Source organism: Artemia sp. Qi Xiang Cuo, unplaced genomic scaffold (assembly GCF_049724085.1).
Source record: "Artemia sp. Qi Xiang Cuo unplaced genomic scaffold, ASM4972408v1 HiC_scaffold_3083, whole genome shotgun sequence".
NCBI classification, from domain to species: domain Eukaryota; kingdom Metazoa; phylum Arthropoda; class Branchiopoda; order Anostraca; family Artemiidae; genus Artemia; species Artemia sp. Qi Xiang Cuo.
In genome coordinates, this window is record NW_028300478.1 from 90,106 (window position 1) to 109,859 (window position 19,754).

Consider the following 19,754-nt stretch of genomic DNA (forward strand, 5'->3'; position numbering starts at 1 on the left):
CAAAAACTCGAAGCTAAGAATCTAATCTAAAACTCTAAACTAAAAATAAACTATACTACAACTACAACATAAACTCTAAGCTAATACTCTAAGATAAAAACACTAAACTCTTAACTAAACTTAAAATAAACTATAACTATAACAAAAACTCTAAGCTTAGACTATAAGCTAAAACTCTAAACTCTTAAGTAAAACTAAACTAAACTAGAACTCTAAGCTAAGACTCTAAGGTAAAACACCAAACTCTTAACTAAAACTAAACTAAACTAGAACTCTAACTGAAACACAAAGGAAAAAAATAAAACTCATAACTAAAACTAAACTAAACTAGAACTCTAAGCTGAGACTCTAAGCTAAAACTCTAAACTCTTAACTAAAACTTAACCAAACTACAACTTTAAGCAAAACTCTAAGCTATGACTCTAAGTTAAAACTCTAAATTCTTAACTGTAACTAAACCAAACTTCAACTATAATTAAATCTCTAATCTAAGACTATAATGTATAACTCTTAACTATTAAATAAAACTAAACTAAACTAGAACTCTAACAAAAACTCTGAGATAAGACTCTAAGCTAAAACTCGAAACTCTTAACTAAAACTTAACCAAACTACAACTTTAAGTAAAATTAAAAGCTATGACTCTAAGCTAAAACTCTAAATTCTGAACTGTAACTAAACTAAACTAGAACTCTGAATAAAACTTTAAGCTAAGACTCTAAGCTAAAAACTCTAAACTCTTAACTAAAACTAAACTAAACTAGAACTCTAACAAAAACTCTAAGCTAAGACTCTAAGCTAAAAAAAACTCTAAACTTTTAAATAAAAATAAAACAACCTAAAACTTTAAGCTAATACTCTAAGCTAAAAACTCTAAACTCTTAACTAAAACTAAACTAAACTAGAAATCTAACTGAAACTCAAATTTAAAACAACTAATTCTTAACTAAAATTAAACTAAACTTCAACTCTAACAAAGACTCTAAGCTAAAACTCTAAGCTAAAAACTCTAAACTCTTAACTAAAAACTTAACCAAACTACAGCTTTAAGTAAAATTATAAGCTATGACTCTAAGCTAAAACTCTAAATTCTGAACTGTAACTAAACTAAACTAGAACTCTGAATAAAACTCTAAGCTACGACTCTAAGCTAAAAACTCTAAACTCTTAACTAAAACTTAACTAAACTATAACTATAACAAAAACTTTAAGATATGACTATAAGATAAAAAAAAATCTAAAATATTAACTAAAACTAAACAAAACTAAAACTTTAATCTAATACTCTAAGCTAAAAACTATAAAATATAAACTAAAAATAAACTAAACTATAACTACACAAAACTAAAAATTTAAGATAATACTCTAAGATAAAAAATATAAATTCTTAACTAAAACTAAACTAACCTAGAACTCTAACAAAAACTCCAAGCTAATATTATAAGCTAAAAAAAACATCTAGAATTTTAACTAGAACTAAACAAAACCAAAATTTCAAGCTAGGTCTATAAGGTGAAACTTCCAAGTCATACGTATAACTAACTTGTGGGTGAAAAGGATGGGTACTTCAATTTGTAAAATGGGTTTAGGACGGTCACTAAAAAAAGAACTTGTTCTGAAATGCCTTTTGAAAAGTATTGCTTGGTTTTGGGAATTCAAAAAGCTGTAAAGTAAAGTTGTGGGTGTAAAGGATGGGTACTTCAATTTGTAAAATGGGTTTAGGAGGGACATTAAGAAAAGAACTTGTTCTGAAATGCCATTGAAAAGTATTGCTTGGTGTTGGAGCATTCAAAAATCAGTATAGTAAAGTTGTGGGTGAAAAGGATGGGTACTTCAACTTGTAAAATGGGTTTAGGATGGACATTAGGAAAATAACTTGTTCTGAAAAGATATAATAAAGCCATAAAAAAGTATTAAAAAATGGGGGTTCCGGGGCCTTTGGGGCTTCGGGGGTCCTTTGAGGGTCGGGGGGGGCTTGAGGACAGGGTGGTCCTGTGGGAGCTTGGGGGACCTTTGAGGACCAGGGGCTTCCTTTGGGGTTGGGGTAGGAGGATCGGAACCCTTTGGGGTTCGGGATAGAGGACCTCCCGACACTGTTAAAATGGAACTTGTGTATTATAACGACCACAAAGTTTCACCCTCAAATCCTCTTCTAAAATATCTTCAAAAATCATCTTTTAAAATGTCTCTAACTGTTTCGCCGAAATAATTCCCTAAAATAATAATTTGTTCTGAAAAGATATAATAAAGCCTTAAAAAAGTATTAAAATGGTGGCTCATGAGCCTTTGGGCACCAGGGGCCCTTTGGGAGCCGGGAGAACTTTGGAGGCCGGTGGGCTGCCTTTGGGGTTGGGGTGGGGTATGGGAACCCTTTTGGGTTGGGGTAGGGGACCTCACAACACTGTTCAAATGGAACTTGTTTATTATAACTACCAGAGAGTTTCACCCTCAAATCCTCTTCTAAAATCATCTTTTAAATCATCTTTTAAAATGTCTTTAACTGTTTCGCCGAAATACTTCCATAAAATGTCTAAATCGGTTTCGCCCAAATAATCCCTAAACGTAATTTCAGCGTGTTCCCTTTTTTTTTTGCAACTCTGCGCTGAAATATTTCAAATTACTTAGAAACCTGATTCCCACGCTAAAAAAATTCATCGCTAAGATGTTTCTTTGAGAATTGTTTTCCATGGCGTTTGGTTATTAATATATTTTTGAGTTCAACCAGTAGAGTTGTTTCCTAGGCAAAGACATTAATGACTTGGATCTATTCCTGGAGAATCGTTTCTAGGCGAAAATTTTTAAGGTCTGACAGATGATGTCATTGGTTGATTGATCCGTCAAGAAAGGGGAATTAATTTGTTGTTTCTAAGGGGAATTATTGATTCACGAAAGGGGAATTGAGGTCGACAGCACAGGTGTTCCAAATTCTTGGACACCTTGACATTCACTGAGAGCCTGCACTTACAACAACAACAACATCAACACCTTTGGAAATTTAGGTCATTGACACACTTTGATGACGCAATCAATTTCTCAGAAATCCATTTCCCCTAGGGACTCTATGCCCATATTTGATGTTAAAAAAAGTTGTAGGTGGCAGCAGGGGTGGTCGATCGGACCTCCTAAGGCATCTCTACTAGCCTTGATGTATGTAAGGTAAACGACCTCATGGTGTTGCTGGATGTGTTGCCACAAGACACTCATGCTTTCTACAAAAGTATCAAAGTTAAGTGATGCATTATGATTGTAAACCATTATTGTTTTCTTAGCAGAGCAGAATGATTTTGTTTTAAATAAAAATAGCTGATTTTAAATCTATTGCCTATAGCCTACAATGTTATTATACCTAACACACCTCGTAAACAGATTTATAGCCCTTAAGAGCTTGTACAAACCTTGAAGAAATTTCTCTTTACCACGTTGAACTTGTGCGCACCACGTATATTATGCCTTTTCGAAGAAAGTCGGTTATCACACCTCGTATAAAGCAAATAGGAGCCGCACTCACCTCGTATGAGCTGTTTACACCACTTCAAATTGCTTATGGTAATTAAAATTAATATCTACATATAAAGGATTTTTTCTGATTCATATGGATTTTTTTTTGGTATTTTTATCTTAAAAATCGTACCAACAAATTAGTTTTTATTGTCTCCTGAACAATTTGATTTTTCCATCATACGAGGTGTGCACGCAGTAGCCGCGATATAAATATATATATATATATATATATATATATATATATATATATATATATATATATATATATATATATATATATATATATATATATATATATATATATATATATATATATATATATATATATATATATATATATATATATATATATATATATTGAGGTAGCCATTTTGTTAAAAATAGTTCAACGATCAGATAACAAAATTCTGATGTCGATAAAACCCCCCAGGGCCCGGGGGCAGGCGTTGTAAGTAATGCCCTGGGGGGATATAAGGTTCTTATGGAAGGGATGCTCGTATAAACTTCAAAGAGGGCTCATTTGATTGGAAATTGAAAGTTCTCGTTCATTTTGTATAAGTCAAAAGAGATCGGAGTGCAGCTAGCCCCCTCTCCCCCGTTTTTTCCCAAATGCATCAGATGAAAATTTTGAGATAGACATTTTGTTAAAAATAGTTCAAAGTTAAGATAACAAAAACTGCTTTGTCGACACAGCCCCACAGGGTCCCAGGGCAGGCGTTGTAAGTTATGCCCTGGGGGCGAATATGGTTCTTACAGAAGGGATTCTCGTAAAAACTTCAGAGAGGGATAAATTGATCAAAAAAGTTCATAGTAAAAAAAGATTGGAGGGCAACTAGCCCCTCTCTCTCACGCCCTTTTCCCCAATTGCATCAGATAAAAATTTTGAGATAGCCATTTTGTTAAAAATACTTCAAAGATCAGATAACAAAACTTTGATGTCGACACAACCCCCCAGGGCCCGGGGGCAGGCGTTGTAAGTTATTTGCTAGGGGATATAAGGTTCTTATGGAAGGGATGCTCGTATAAACTTCAAAGACGGCTCATTTGATTGGAAATTGAAAGTTCTAGTTCACTTTTTATAAGTTATAAGTGATCGGAGTGCAGCTAGCCCTCAACCCTTTTCCCCCAAATGCATCAGATGAAAATTTTGAGAGACACATTTTGTTAAAAATAGTTTAAGTTCAGATAACAAAAACTCCAGTGTCGACACAGCCCCACAGGGTCCGAGGGCAGGCGTTGTAAGTTATGTCCTGGGGTCATATAAAGTTCTTATGGAAGGGATGCTTGTATAAAATTCAAAGAGATCTCCTTTAATTGCAAATTGAAAGTTCTAGTTCCCTTTTTATAAGCCAAAAGTGATCGGAGGGGAACCAGCCCCTCCACCCTTTTCCCTCCAAATGCATCAGATAAAAATTTTGAGATGTACAAATAGTTCAAGGTTCAGATAAAGAAAACACTGGTGTCGCCTCAGCCTCACAAGGCCCGGGGGCAGGCGTTGTAAGTTATACCCTGGGGTATACATGGTTCTTATGGAAGGCGTTGTAGGTTATGCCCTGGGGGCATATGAAGTTCTTATGGAAGGGATGCTCGTATAAACTTCAGAGAAGCCTCATTTGACTGGAAACTTAAAGTTCTAGTTCACTTTTTATAAGTCAAATGTGATCGGAGGGGAGCTAGACCCCCACCTTCCCCCCAAATACTTAGTTAAAAATTTTGAGATAGACATTTTGTTAAAAATAGTTCAAACTTCAGATAAAAAAAACACGTAGTAGGTTTTAGACTTTTACAGTGACAGAAGGAGGCGATACCCAAATCCTTGTTTGTAGTGATTCTTGTTCGTTTCAAGCTTGATTTGCATATTCAATTTAAGTGATTTGCATATATTCAATTTCTTTTTCGGAAAGTTTTTTTTTAGTTAATACTGACAAAAGACAAGCCGAGGCAAAAGTTAAAGATCCAATAAAAACAAATATAATTTCACAAAGGCACCACTTCTAATTTAAGGTCCATTTGGACGTCATGACACCAATAAACGGCTAAAATTGTCTGCGTTTAGAATACAAGCGACAGTGAGAATTTATATATAGAAGCCTGCCGTGTGCCCCATACCTTTGTTAAAAAAAAAAAAATGTTTGGCGATGCATATATCATAATGACGAAAGACAAGCCGAAGTGTAACGAACCAAACAAATTGAAAATGATAGCGCTGATGATTGGGTTTTGGATTTTGACATGGATTAGGTCATAAATACCTACCATACTTTTGAAAATCAAAAATATGACTGATAAATCGTTGGAAGAAAAAGAAGTTTTTGTCCCACCACCTGAACCATTAAAAGAAACATATATATATATATATGTTATGACGGTTCGAGGTTCTGACGGTTTTTTTCAATGTTTTGACGGATTTTGTACTTCCCCTGAGGTTCTTGCTCCTGACAGTTCGATCTTATGACGCCTTCTCGCTCATCGGTTCTCCTGTGTGGAGTTTGAAGTAAGTAAAAAGAACGACGAGCCTTCGAGTCACAAATTTTTTTATAAGCAGTTCTCTGTTTCTATATGCTCATAATATAATATATAATCAAAGAAAGTGTGTTTTGCTCAACAACGCAGAAAAAGAGATTCTCTGGCACACGATTTTTTCTGAGAAAGAAGATATTTTTGGTTTGATGCTAACTCTCTTAACATGTTTCTTTCTATTGGTTTTGTTGTTGAATTTTTTCGCGTGCATCCCAGATTCATCCTCAACCTCCTGAATTCCATCTCGATCTACCCAAACACTATATTAACAGACTAAATAATGGCTATATCTGTTTATCAGGCATCCTTCTTGATGAAAATTTGTCTTCTAAGTACCATGTTCATTAGACTTAACTGGAGGTGTGGAGAAACCTTGCCATTCTAGGAAAACAACCATATTTTTCCGGGCTAATCTTAAGAATTGTCCTTAATTGTTTAATTCAGTTGTATTCTTATTGTCTGATTATATTATGTCTACTTTTGCTTCTTTTCTTAAACTTTTTTCTAACATTCACAACGACGTCATATATTTTATCAAGGAGACAAAACGTTCAGCAACTAAGCCATTACTTGATCTTCCTATAATTAGATTAACTTAATTTTTAGATCAGTAAAATGCTCACCTCTGTAGCTATCTAAATACTTACATTCCTCTTATTTCACCGGTAAGATCTAATTTTAGTTCTTTAGTTGTGTATCGTGTCATATGAAACGCTCCTCCTGTATCGAATGGAGAATGTCATTGGTTTGGCCCCTTCTAAAGATTTATAGAATTTATTTTGGTTTCTGTAAGATTTTTATTGATTATTATAATAACTTCTCCTATATTAATTTAGCCCCTCCTCAGCCCCTCTCTCGTTTAGTCAAAGTACATTAATAAACCTTCTTATTCCAAATCAAAGGCCCTTACATTTCAAGAATCGTTGTTAACGAACAGGGGACAAAAAGTCAAACTTTGGCGTAAAGACCGAGGGGTTGAGGAGGGGACAGCCCCCCTTCTCTGCAAAATAATTTCTGTTCGCGTTCAGTTCAAATGTTGCTGCTCCTTACTTTGAGTTGAAAGAGCTTCTTTTCTTCTTTTTAATTCTAGTCTTGGAGCCAGTCTAGTTTTTGCTGAGTGACCAGAACAAATTCTTATAAATCGTTGAAATATTCCCCAAAAAAACACATTTTTGATGCGCTTAACAAAAAAGTATTTGTACCCTCCCCCCCCCCCTCGACAAAATCCTTTATTGAAAAAAACACCCTAGGAAAAAATCCTGGATACGACCCTGACTCGAAGCCTTAATCTAAACAGGTTAAATTTGAACTAAAATACTCAAATTTACTTTTTTATTTCATAATGAAATTAAATGTACTTTTTTATAAAAACAAGATGATATGTCAAACCACATTAACGGTTCTAAGGAGAGTCCTTGAGTTTCTGGTAAAATTTCTGTAGTGTGAGGGATTCTGCTGGAATTGGGGCCATATATGTGAATAATAGAGGATATATTCTTCCTGTATATGTGTCTATTTTTTGCATAAACCAAATCATTTCTATGTCTTCTTAACATTTGGTTTTAACATTTGGCATATATATTTGCACATTAGGGGGGGGGGGGGTAAAGCATAGCATATATTAAATACGTAACCTAACCTAGACAATTTTCCCCATTAAACCCCCAAAAACAATCGTTTCAATATTGCAACTCATTGAGAAACCACCTTTTTTCAGTCATTTATGTATAGCGGTCTCTTGAGAATAGCATGTTTGACGGATTTTTCGTGACTGGTTTCCTTGTACAATATATAATAGTGTCCATATAACGCACCAGTACCAAAAAAAACTTTATGATCTTTGAAGAGTCAATATATATTTAATTAAAAGCAAACCTGACTCTTATGTTTTTATTTTTATGATAACCCTTAAAAAGATTAAATTGTGTGTAATTTTGCTTAATCAGTAAATTCAAATTAATGAAAAATTAGGTTAGTTATGAAATTCATCTATTTTTAACTCTCAGGACCTCTTACCTCTTAATCATGCGAATGAGTGACGGAATTGGCAGATTTTGACCAATTATTTAGAGACCAAAATCGCACTGGCCAATGTTCAATACCTATTAAAGGAAGAGGAAACGAATAATCTCGAATAAACATCTATTTACTTCGTTTAAGGAATGATAATAAGATACAAGTTTTACAGCGCATAACAAATAGCTAAACTTCTTAATTCACGTATCACACAGGCAAAACCAATGTGTTTAATGGTGATTAGCATTCAAAAGGTCGTCTGGACTTTCACTAATTCGAGGACTGGTATCACTAGTTAAGCATTCAACAACAAAGTTAGTTCTCGTAGATGTTTCCCTAGGTGCAAGCAGTGTTGCCACATCAAACAGTCTCTTTGGTTGCACAGCCGAATGAGATAAGTGTTGTGTCCCTGATGAGGATGGCTGTTCACAAGAAAAATAGCTACTTTCATTTTTATTTACTGCTGCTTGTGAAACATCTGGGAATGCTCCTAAAAGAGGAGAGGAGGGCGGTGTAGGAGAGTCTTCACCGTCAACACAAAGTCCCATATGTTTTCTCACTTTTCTTTGGGCCTTTCTTCTGCGGAAGTCTCCTCTTTTAAAGTCTTCAATATTTGCCGGATGTATTGCCCAGTAATGACCTTTTCCGTTGGCAGACCTACCTGCTTTGATGGAACAATCATTAAGAGACAGGTTATGCCGAATTGAATTTCGCCAGCCTGGAACTCTTGCTCGGAAGTATGCGTAATTGTCAAGTATATACTGGTATATATCACTTAGAACTAATTTTTTTTCAGGTGAACTCAGTATGGCAAAAGCAATAAGTCCAATATAACTATGTTGTGGTTTTGGTTCTTCTGTAACACCGGGGAATCGTAAGAAATTAATAATCTTGGGTCGAGGTGTTTCATTTGGAATAAGAGAGGGTTATGGTAATTCATTGGTATTCCTGCCGAAAGACTTTGGTCCATTGCATCTCCAAATCGAAACAACCCATCCCATGGCTGCACCGGTGATGGTAAGGACGGTAGATATTGTGCAGCCGTGGCGACAGCTGCCATTCTTAGCCTTTCATTCATTGCTAGCTGGTAATAGTTCATTCGAAATGTTTCTAAAAGCTGACTTGGATTTAGCTGTGAAGGGGGTGGTATAAATCCATGCATAGGCGGGAGAGAACACTGCGACTTAGTTAAAGGATTACCATCATTGTGCAGGGGGTACATTCCAATCTCGGGTTTCTTAGGTGGAGTAGGATGGGAGTACAGAATTGTCGGTGGACTTACTGATTCTGAGCTCGGACTTGCATCTTCCATTCTGAAACAGAAATAAATTTATATAGCTTATATAATTTAAGGCTCGATGAATTTTAGGAATCAGGTTATTTAATGGGATATGAAGTTTTCGGAAATGGTAATAAGTGCCCTAACCCTATAAAGAACATTTATTCGCGCATTTCGAGTTGAACAAGTATATATTTGAGGAAGCAAGCCAAAGACCAGTCTTAACCGTGTGTTGTGTTTATCAGATATTAGCTTAGATTTACACAGGGCAAGTGCATGGGTATGTCCGGGATTTTTGTTGGGGGGAAGTTTTTCCAGTGGGCTCACAAAAAACTTTACAAAACGCATCAAAAATTCGTTTATATATATTTCTTTATTTTTAACGAAAAGTATTTTTTTTCGCGGGTGGAATTAAACCTGGTTACCACCCTACCCCCCCCCCGGAATAAGGCCTTGGAACAAGGTGTACATGGTTTAAAGAACTTGTAAAGACTGGTGGAACAGCCGCAGCACGTATCTGGAAGGATTAAAGCACGCAGTCTATAAAAGATAACCAAACTAATAATCGTAATAATAATTTGTACAAAAGCTAAGAAGCAGACAGAGTAGACAGAACTTAACACCAAATACGCAAATACAATCGTTTTAATGTGGAAAAAAGAGCCCATGGTTCAGTCCTAGTCTCAGGAAGTTCCACAGCCTTAGAGTTACCCCAAAATCCTTCTTTTGCAATATTCTTATCCAACTAGTTTTATCAGTAAAATTTTACCCCCAAAATTATTCCTTTGAATCTACCGATTACACAGTATGGGAGGCCAAATTCAAATTAGGGTCTTTGGTGATATCAGATTTTTTTTTTTTCCAAAAGTGGGTATTCATAAAAGTTGAATGGATTCATAATCCATTCAAAATATCCGTAGAACATACTTATTTATGTTATAGCGACAAGGGAAGAAAAGAATGGTTTAAACAGAGCTCCTCGACCAAACTTTAATCTAGGCAGTAAAGTAGCTGCCGAGTCGACAATAGCTGCAGTGGTAAATATAGCATAGCATTCTAAATACATTTTTGTTCGTTACTCATGATTTTGATTTAAAGAGTTACCAGAACAAATATAGTTGGTTTCTTTAGTGACACTATTGAACCTACCACTTTTAGAATTGAATGTGCTTAATTTGAGGGTTATTTCTTTGATGCCTATTTTCAAGCTTGTGTTCCCGTTCCAACCTCGCTGCCTTATGCGGGGCTCCCACGGCGTCAATAAAGTTAATAAACCGTTTTCCTCGCATGACTTGGTCGACTTTATTGCTGTCGGAAAAAAGTTGAACTTTATTTAACTTTTTCAAGAAAGTCCACAAAATCAACCAATAGCATCAGACGCGTGGAAAATTTCTAGTAAATAACATGCAAATTAGTGTCTACAAGTATAATAGCGTATACTTTTTAAATATTTTGCTTGATAAAAGAAACAAAAAAATGTTTTTTTTTATTATTAAAAGGGGAAAATGCTTAAAAAGATGGTTTTCTCAGCTCCATGTCTGACTATTTCAGTTACTTTCTATGTAAAATTGCTGTAAAGTTAAAAAGGTGAAATCCTTGTGTGAGTGGGACAAACTTTACGGTTTGCACTTTCATGAAAAAGTTTGTTATCTTTATTGGCGCCGTGGGAGCCCCGCTTTAGCCATACACGGTGAAACATCGTGTTGAATGAGATTTTTTCTTCTCCCTCCTCTTTTATTAAACCTCTTATTGAAACCTCTTTTATTGAAGGTTGTCTTTGGTATACCTGTGCGGTTACTTTATTGACTTTTATTTCCTTAATCAGTTTTTTGAATGCAGTCTTTGAAAATGCCTATGTGGAAATACAGACGTGAACTTTCAAACCATCCATGGTAATGAAGATGCAAGGAATGAGAACTTTCAATAGAAACCAAAACCCCCAAAAAACCGAGTTTCATAACAGTGTACACGAAAAAGGAATCTGCCTTTAATCCTAAGTAAAAATACAATAAACTCAAAGTTATTCGTCAAACGTTACTTGCATAAGCAATCATGTATAATATTGATAAAAACACCCCTGAAACGGATGGCGATCTCACCAGAGGTGATCATATATCGTTGATGGTAGAATATCAGAAAACGAATTAATTGAATAAAGGATTAATCTCTAGTGCCTTTCTTTGAAACAAAAGGAGGTTACACCACAACAATATACCGGTTTACACAATTTTATGCCGCAAAAAGTAAAAACACTGGCCAAACTGTTCAGAATTATGAATCTCCCAGTTTCAAAGGGTTTACTGCCGTGTGGCAGTGTATCCACAACTATATAATCGTTCAGGAGTATATATTATCAATAAAGTTTTGTTTTGGAACTTTATTTCAAAGTCTAAAGGGAATTTTAATATTTATTATCCAGGTGGTAATACGGACAACCTTCTTCTAGTACCCCTGAGAGTAATATGAACAAATAGGAGCCTATACTGGTAATTTCAGTCACCATCCAGCCGCTGGACGTCCTACCCTGTGTCTGATCATAAAGCAAGGAATTTTGTAGGATATGCTGCGGAGATTGGATGGAATGAATTTCAAAATGACCTATAAATTGATATCCGGAGGGGGCGTTTTTACCCCTGAGCATATGAAGCACTAACCGTGGTGCAAGAAAAGGTCCACAAAGGAGAAAGAAATTAACTTTCCAGTATTGGTTCTTAGGATCAAATGCCGCTTGCGTATGGCTGGAGAGTGGTCGGTAAATCTCTACCCTTGTATTTTGAGGAAGGAATGTAGCCTGCCCATGCCAGTCTAAAGCTGACGGGTAAGGTTCTTAGCAGCAGGGTAAACAATAGCGGATACCTTGACATTACTAAAGCAAGCTCTTCTACAAACGGGAAAAATAGATAGGCATGATCCCTGTCTCAAAATACCACACCCAAGGTGGTGTCAATAGGCCACTGGGCTATTGGTGGTATTCTAGTATTACGATTTTATTTTGGGGGTGGAGGACACTGGCTTTTGTGACCAGAGCCTCTACTCAGTCTAGCGAGCACGCCAACAATAATAATAATAATATTAATAATAATATAACAACAATAATAATTATAATAATAACTGTCAGTTGGTTTAAAGCTCTCTGGTCCAAGAGCTTTACTATCATGCGTGGACGCATATGTCCCTCAACATTTTTAGACCAGTATAAATATTGTCATTAAAGGGAAGTTTAATATTTATATCTAAAAAAAATTACCCAGACATCTTATTCAATTGATGGACATTTTCAGGAATCCGCTCTTGAGATCACTCAGGCGTATCTTCAAATAATTTCAGGCAAAAGAATTAAACGAATAATTATAAACGTGCTTCTTTGCTCTGAGCTTCATTTTGGAAAGGGGGTAGAAACCAAGTCCGTCGGAATTCCAGACAAACTGTGAAGCTTGTATGCCATGTCAAACAAAAGCAATGGGAGGGTTGTTAAGGCCCCTGGTTATCTACCTATATTTTTATTATGGCATTAAAAAAGTATAAGGCTCATTAGTTCCTTAGTTCATAGACAACAAAAAATATAAAGAAATCGCCCCATTCAATATTTCTAAAAACCTACAAGTTTCACGTCTTAGAGTAGGTTAGCTTGTTTCGTTTCTGTATCGCAGCCTTTAGTCTCCTACAATTTTCTTAAACTTGAAAAAAAAAATTTAATTAATAATAGATAAATATTATGCTTGTGATTGTTAAATAAACTAGTCAAACTATTAATGGCACTGAATGATAGGTACAGAATAAGTATTTGTAAAGTAACTAAAACTATAAAAAAAATGAAAGTTTGAAAAAGAATAAGCTTTTGTATTATTATTGAATTTTAAAGTTATATTTCAGAAGTTTGCGTGTGAAGCTTTGAGTAATTTTAGAGGTAAAAAAGGGTAAAACACCCCTCCTCCTTAAAAATAGAACACGATTTTGACAAAGTCAATAATCGACTGCAGTATATCTAAATAATAACCAAAAAGAGAGGTTTTAGGTCTGTATAAAAATAAAAGCTTTCTATTACCCACGTTACATGAAATTGAAACAGGTTTTGTTCAAATAAAAATTTTGAAAAATAGTGCCCATTTTGGAGAAACCAAAAAACTCATCTCTCAATAATTTGCCGTTTTCCGCATATTTGTCACAAACAGCCATAATCTCTTCAAACAAAAAAATGGAGATGACAATTAGATTAAAAGTGCCAAAAAACATTTCTGTACGTACCTTTTTTCTAAGAGAAAATACGCACGTGGTTGAACATTTTATTTCTAGGCACGTTTTTACATATTTTATAAAACAAAAAAAAAAGTCGTAAATGTTAGAAGGTTTTCTCACTTGAAAATAAAGAGTGACACTAAAATTAAGGTCGATAGAAAAAATAATTTAAGTTAGAGCGGGTTGTCTCACGCTCCTTGTGATAAAGTTTAATACTCTCTGCTTTACTGAAAACATGTTAGAATTTAACAGATATAGTGACATGGTAATCAAACACAAAATTGTGGCCACTTTCATCCCCTTTTGCACCATATAAACCTCTTTGAGTATATTCATTCTTGTAGGTTTTTAATCAAGAACAAAAATTGTTGCACAAACTAAATGTCCGACAATGTATAGTGTTTTCAGCAAAAGTAACTTTAGCTTTAGTGTGAAGACGGGATTGCAGGGGGTGATAACCTCCCTCGTATTTTGGGTATACCTTTTCACTCAAAATCTTAACGTTGCTCTGGAAAAAAATTGTGTGCGAAATTTTTTTTTTATTTTTACAAAATAAGACTGTATAACGTTAAATTTATATAGCAATTTATCACTCGTGGTCTTGTAAAGTTACTTTTTAATATTTTTGTATAACTATAAATCCAAACATTTTATATTATTTGCCGATTTGGCTGTGGACATTTTCATTTATATTATCTTCAATTCAAACCTGAGAATAATTCCACTCGTTCAAATCTTAAGAAAAAAAAAACAACAAAAAACCAGCGTAATTAAATAATGAAGTTTTATGTGGATATAAAAAGGTTACCCCCTGCAAAGCTGTGGGACTATTAAACATGAATCTAATGTATCTTCACATTTTTGATTCACTGTGGGTTTATATATAAAGAAAGTTTCAACATAGATCATATGTAAAGGAACTTTAAGAACATTGGTATTATTATGGTTTTCGGTTGTTCCCAGGACAGTGGCGGATCCAGGGAAGGACGAGGGGGATACGCGCCCCCTAACGTCGTCTAAAGTGGTGTAACCTACTTAATTAACGTAAGTTTGCGTTAATTAAACTTGCTCCTAATAACGCAAGTTTATCTGATCAACCTATTTTGCGCCCCCCCCCCCCTAAAAAAAATCCTGGATCCGCCCCTGTCCCAGGGATGTCAATTGAGTGGGTGGAAAGAGGTTGTTGAAAGAAGTGAAGCAGGGGGTACCCCCCGATCTCTTAACCACAATCATTATCAACAAACTATTCTAGATGGAGATCCAAGTGTTGGGAGATTACGAGATGGGGATTTAAGTTCTGATCAAGCGTAAAAGTTTCTTAATTAAAAGTTTAAAGGAAAAGTTTGCTAATTCATTTTTGAAATTTTTAATTCCTTATTCAGAAACCTCATTTTGTTGCTACTTTATTTTTCTTTATGTTTCTCCCTATGTCCTTTACAACGTAACATAAGCTCATGTAACGTCAAATTACAACTAGAGTCTATTTGGGACCACTGGCGAATCCAGGGGGTCTAGGGGGAGGGGGGGGTCCTCCAAGATTTTTTCAGGCGCCCTCATTCCCCCGCTTTTTTCTGTTTTTCATTTTTCCAAATAAACTTGTCAATTTGGTCAATTTTTGTTCTTGTCACAGCGCCCCCCTTAAGATATTGCTTTAGATCCGCCTTTGTTTGGGACTCCCAATGTTGGGGACGAAATTTACCCAGTGAGACTTACATAACGTAACGCAAAACTTTTTAAGTTATGCTAGTATGAAAAGTTCTACGATGTAGCGTGAAGCAATTGTGCAATGGTTAAAGTAACAGCGCATTATTACTTTTTAAAATAATTATTTTTTGTTAGAACTTCACCGACGGAGCCATGAAATAATATAAAGGCATTATAATTCATTGCTTCGTAATACTGACTTTGCGCACATCAGTGAAAGTTTAACATATATTCGTGTACTTACTACTATTACTATCAATTCGCTGCATCCACAAGCAGCCTGAAGCCGACATAGCTACACACGCTCCTCTCCCATCTCAATGTAATCAAAACTTCCCTCTTTACACCCTCCCAAAAAGTTCTTATTTTCCTTGATTGTTTCCTTACGACATCCTCCCACTACTTAAAGTGGTCGGGGGGCAAACAGTTAAAATTGTCATTTTGTCCAAATTATCCAATGGCCAAATACCCAAACACAGCTGTGACTCCTCAACACCCAAATTGATCAGTTATTCCTAATATATCCCTACAAATGAGGCGAAGTTAAGGGAAGAATTTCCCCTCATTATTGATTTTAAGGAACTCTTAGGGAAAGTTTTTAAAGTTGGCATAAAAAGCACACTTGAGCTTACCCACTCTCAACCCTCCATAAAAGGATCTCCCCATTAATAGGTGGGGCACAACTGTACAACCCTGTACGATTGTGAATATTATTTTATAAACGCTTTATAATGCTCGTTAAAATTATATACACTGCATATTAAATATTTTTTAATAATAAACTATAAGTAGGAAGGATACTTAAGCGACAGGGTAAAAAAGTAATTTGATAAGGGTATATAGCCTACGCAAAACACAAGCTGACTTTTATAGTGGTCCAAAATATTTGAAATTCATCAAGTTTAATTCTATCCACCAAAAGTTACCAGCCTGAGAAGATTTGTCTGGATTTCAAAAAATAGGAAAAACACCCTCCCCCCTGATTCTTTAAAAAGGAGGATAACGGGGATGTGCTATCGATTAAAATTTATACCATCAAAATAGCATATGAAAGAACCCTACCCACCTTGAAAACTGCGGAAATGAAAATCCTTGAAATCATTTTGATATTTCAGACCCCCCCCCCTACTCTCCACACTTCGTAATTATAAACTATAAGTAAAAAACGTCTTACGTGTCAATAAAAATTGGAAACTCTAAAAATCAGAGCTGTGGTTAGAAATTTACAATATATGTAACATTAAAGTATAATATTTATGCTGCCTCTAAATAAGTAAAAATTGCTAATTTTAACTTTACTCGTCAGAAGCTATTAGCAAAGGAAAATTTGCATAATTTAGGTGTGGGCTTCGAACTTCTAAAACTTCTAAAAAGGGGTGTCATATTCATTAAAATTATATATTGAGAATTCAACCTGCATGAAAATTCTAAGGCCACTATCTACAAAGCGTAAAATATTTTTTTTTTCCAGGGAAGGAAGGTCACGCACACGTGTTACTGTTTTTTCCCACCAGGGGTAATCACATCAAACCAGCAGTCGTAGATTATTGAAAGAGTGTTCAATCGAATGAACATTTAAAAATATAGTATTGTTTTTAAGTGGCAAAACAGGTCATACCACAGACAAAGTGCCGTGTTCTAGCATTTTGCCCGTAAAACATGTATTTTGGCCTGATGGTGTCCGAAAGGGCTCTTCTTGCCCTATCTTAGCAAGTTGTGAAAGCTGGGAGCTGGGTAGGATGGCGAAAGATAGATTACTATCCTACGCACGTAACAGCTGAAACAAAGCGGTCACTATTTGATAGAGGATGAAGGTAGCAAGGGTGTGAGGAGGCTATTCCTAATCATATTAAATAAAAAAACAAGTTTTTTTTAACTGAAAGTAAGGAGCGACATTAAAACTTAAAACGAACATAAATTATTCATTATATTAAATGGTATTTCCCCTCCTCAACGCCTCGCTCTTTACGCTGAAATTCCACTCTTTTTCACAACTCTATTTTTTAAAACAATAAAAACTTTAGCGTAAAGAGCGAGGTGTTGAGGAGGGGAAAGCCCCTTTCATGTACGGAATAATTTCTGTTAGTTTTAAGTTTTAATGTCGCTCCTTACGTAGTTTCAGTAAAAAAAATTGTTTTTTTATTTAATTTTTGAACGTTTTTGAATTAATGCAGGTTTTATTTTGGTTCACCGTACATGAATAATTAAAAAAAAAATTGCATATTCATTTTACTTTTATTTGGTTAAATGGCTTTCTCGAAAGTTGCTTAATTATATTTACGAACGTTTTTATTAGTAATAAATATACGTAACTTACGAATTAACATACGTAACGAACTTCTATATTCATATATTTTTAATACGTATATTAGGGGGTTTGCCCCCTAGTCAATACCTCGCTCTTTACGCTAAAGTTCAAATTTTGTTCCAATTCTTTAAAAATGACCCTTAATCACAAAAGCCGTTAATTAGAATAAATATCTCTTATGAAAGTACTAAAAAATCTTTGGCTTAAAGAGCGAGGTATTGACTAGGGTGGGGACTCAATCATATACGTAATAATTTCTGTTCGTTTTAAGTTTTGATGTTGCTCCTTACTTTCAGTTGAAAAACTTGTTTTTTTTAATTTAATTTCTGATCGTTTTTTAAATAATGCTGGGGAATCCGGCACCCCTTTATAGAAATGTCCCTTCCCCCATGAAAGCTTCTTCCATGTAAAGATCCTCCGACATAACCCCCAACCCAAACCCTCCCCCCCCAACCAGAAAAAATCCTCCTTGAAAACGTCTGTATACTTCCCAATAACCAATAGGCCTACTAAACAACAAAAGTACGAAGAACAAAAGGGAAATCTTTTTGTAAGACAGTGGAGATAATTTGAATGTATATTTCGGCCCTATGTCCAAGGGCCGTCCTCAGCAAGACAAAAATATATAAAAGAAAAAAGACTCACAACAACATGCGACCAATAAAACCAAAAAAGTGGAAATTCTTTCAAAACAATCCTAGCATCATTACTTCAGCGAAGTTCAACCAGGACTGATAAAAAGTAAGGTAAAACAAAACGATTCAATGAAATGAAAGAAAATAAATTAAAAACATGTTCTTATTGCTAATCCAGCCTTTTTGGCAGCTAACCTCAAAGGTCTTTTTGTAACTGGTTCTGTGTTAATGTCTATTGGTCTTTTAAAATATTTTGTAAGATCGTTTTTAATTAAATTTGTGTATAGAGCATTTAGTGTATATTCCCCCAAGTCCCTATTTAAGGAAATATTATTATTAATCTTAAGTCTGATTTCAATTGATTCTCGTACTACCTGCTTTATGCCTAGGTCATTGCTAATAAGGGCAGATTCATCAAAAAGTATATTGTGGTTAGGATTTTCAAAAATATGGCTGCCTAATGCAGAATCAGATGAAACAGTGGAAATATTAGAATTTAGAGCTTTGACAATATCATCTTTATGCTGTTGTATGCGCTTTTCTAAATTCTGGTGTGTTCTACCTACATAATATTTGCCACAATCGCATGGTATTTGATAGACCCCTCTTTGGCGAGTAACTGGGGTTTTATCTTTACCAGAATTTAGAAAATTAATGATTCTAAAATTATTTGTGAATACTACATGCAGATTATTTTTTGTGCAAACTTTTTTAAGATTTGTAGTGATTTTTGGGATATAGGGGAGGTAAATTATATTTAAGGGCTTGTCAGACATCTCACTTGGTAAGCTATCATTAATTTTACGGGAATGTCTTTTCAGTCGACAGTTAATTACATTATTAATAAATATCATAGGATACCCATTTCCAAAAAGTATGTCCTTGATAAAGTTTAATTCTGCTGTGATGTGGGACTCAGAACAAATATTTAGGGCGCGGTCGACGAGGGATATTACGACTGCTCTTTTAACTTGAGGGGGGTTGTTTGATGTAAAATGCAAATATCTATTATTTTGTGTTGGTTTTCTATAAATAGTAAAATTGAGTTTATCAAAGATACGAATAACTAACACATCCGGGAATGGGATTTTATTTTCGATTTCAATTTCTAAGGTAAACTGTAAATTTCTATCATATGTATTAAGGTGATCTAAGAAACCCTTAAGCACAATTTCCCCATAGTTAAAGGGTGAAATTGCCTCATCCATGTAGCGTCCCCAAAAAATATATTTAAAAAAATACGAACCTAATGCCCAATTTTCAATATGTTCAACCTAAATATTCGCCAGTAACCCTGAGAGGGGGGCGCCCATCGCTAAACCATTAATTTGCTGGTAAAAAGAAATGCGGAATTGGAAATACATTGAGTATTTGTTACAGAGTTTAACCAAGTTCATTAAGACATCACAATCTATTCATGCTGCTGAAGCTTATATTAAGTGATAATTTTCTTTGATTTTATTTTCTAATAACTGTTCAGATGATGTGACATCAATATTTGTATACATTGAAACAATGTCAAAGCTACATATAATTGTATTTTCTGAGATATTTA

The 19,754-nt window shown here is 34.8% G+C and overlaps 1 protein-coding gene across 1 annotated transcript in view; it reads right to left on the bottom strand.

Annotated features, from left to right (window-relative positions):
• Positions 1 to 8,161: 8,161 nt before the first annotated feature.
• The window catches only part of fd102C (forkhead domain 102C), a 73,931-nt gene continuing 62,338 nt past the window's right edge, over positions 8,162 to 19,754 (bottom strand). The window contains exons 3-4 of the mRNA XM_089107662.1: positions 8,998 to 9,350; positions 8,162 to 8,965 (exon numbers count right to left, since the gene is read on the bottom strand). Of these exons, the coding sequence (XP_088963788.1) occupies positions 8,268 to 8,965; positions 8,998 to 9,350 (1,051 nt within the window). The 3' untranslated portion in view covers positions 8,162 to 8,267. The remainder of the gene's footprint in view (positions 8,966 to 8,997; positions 9,351 to 19,754) is intronic.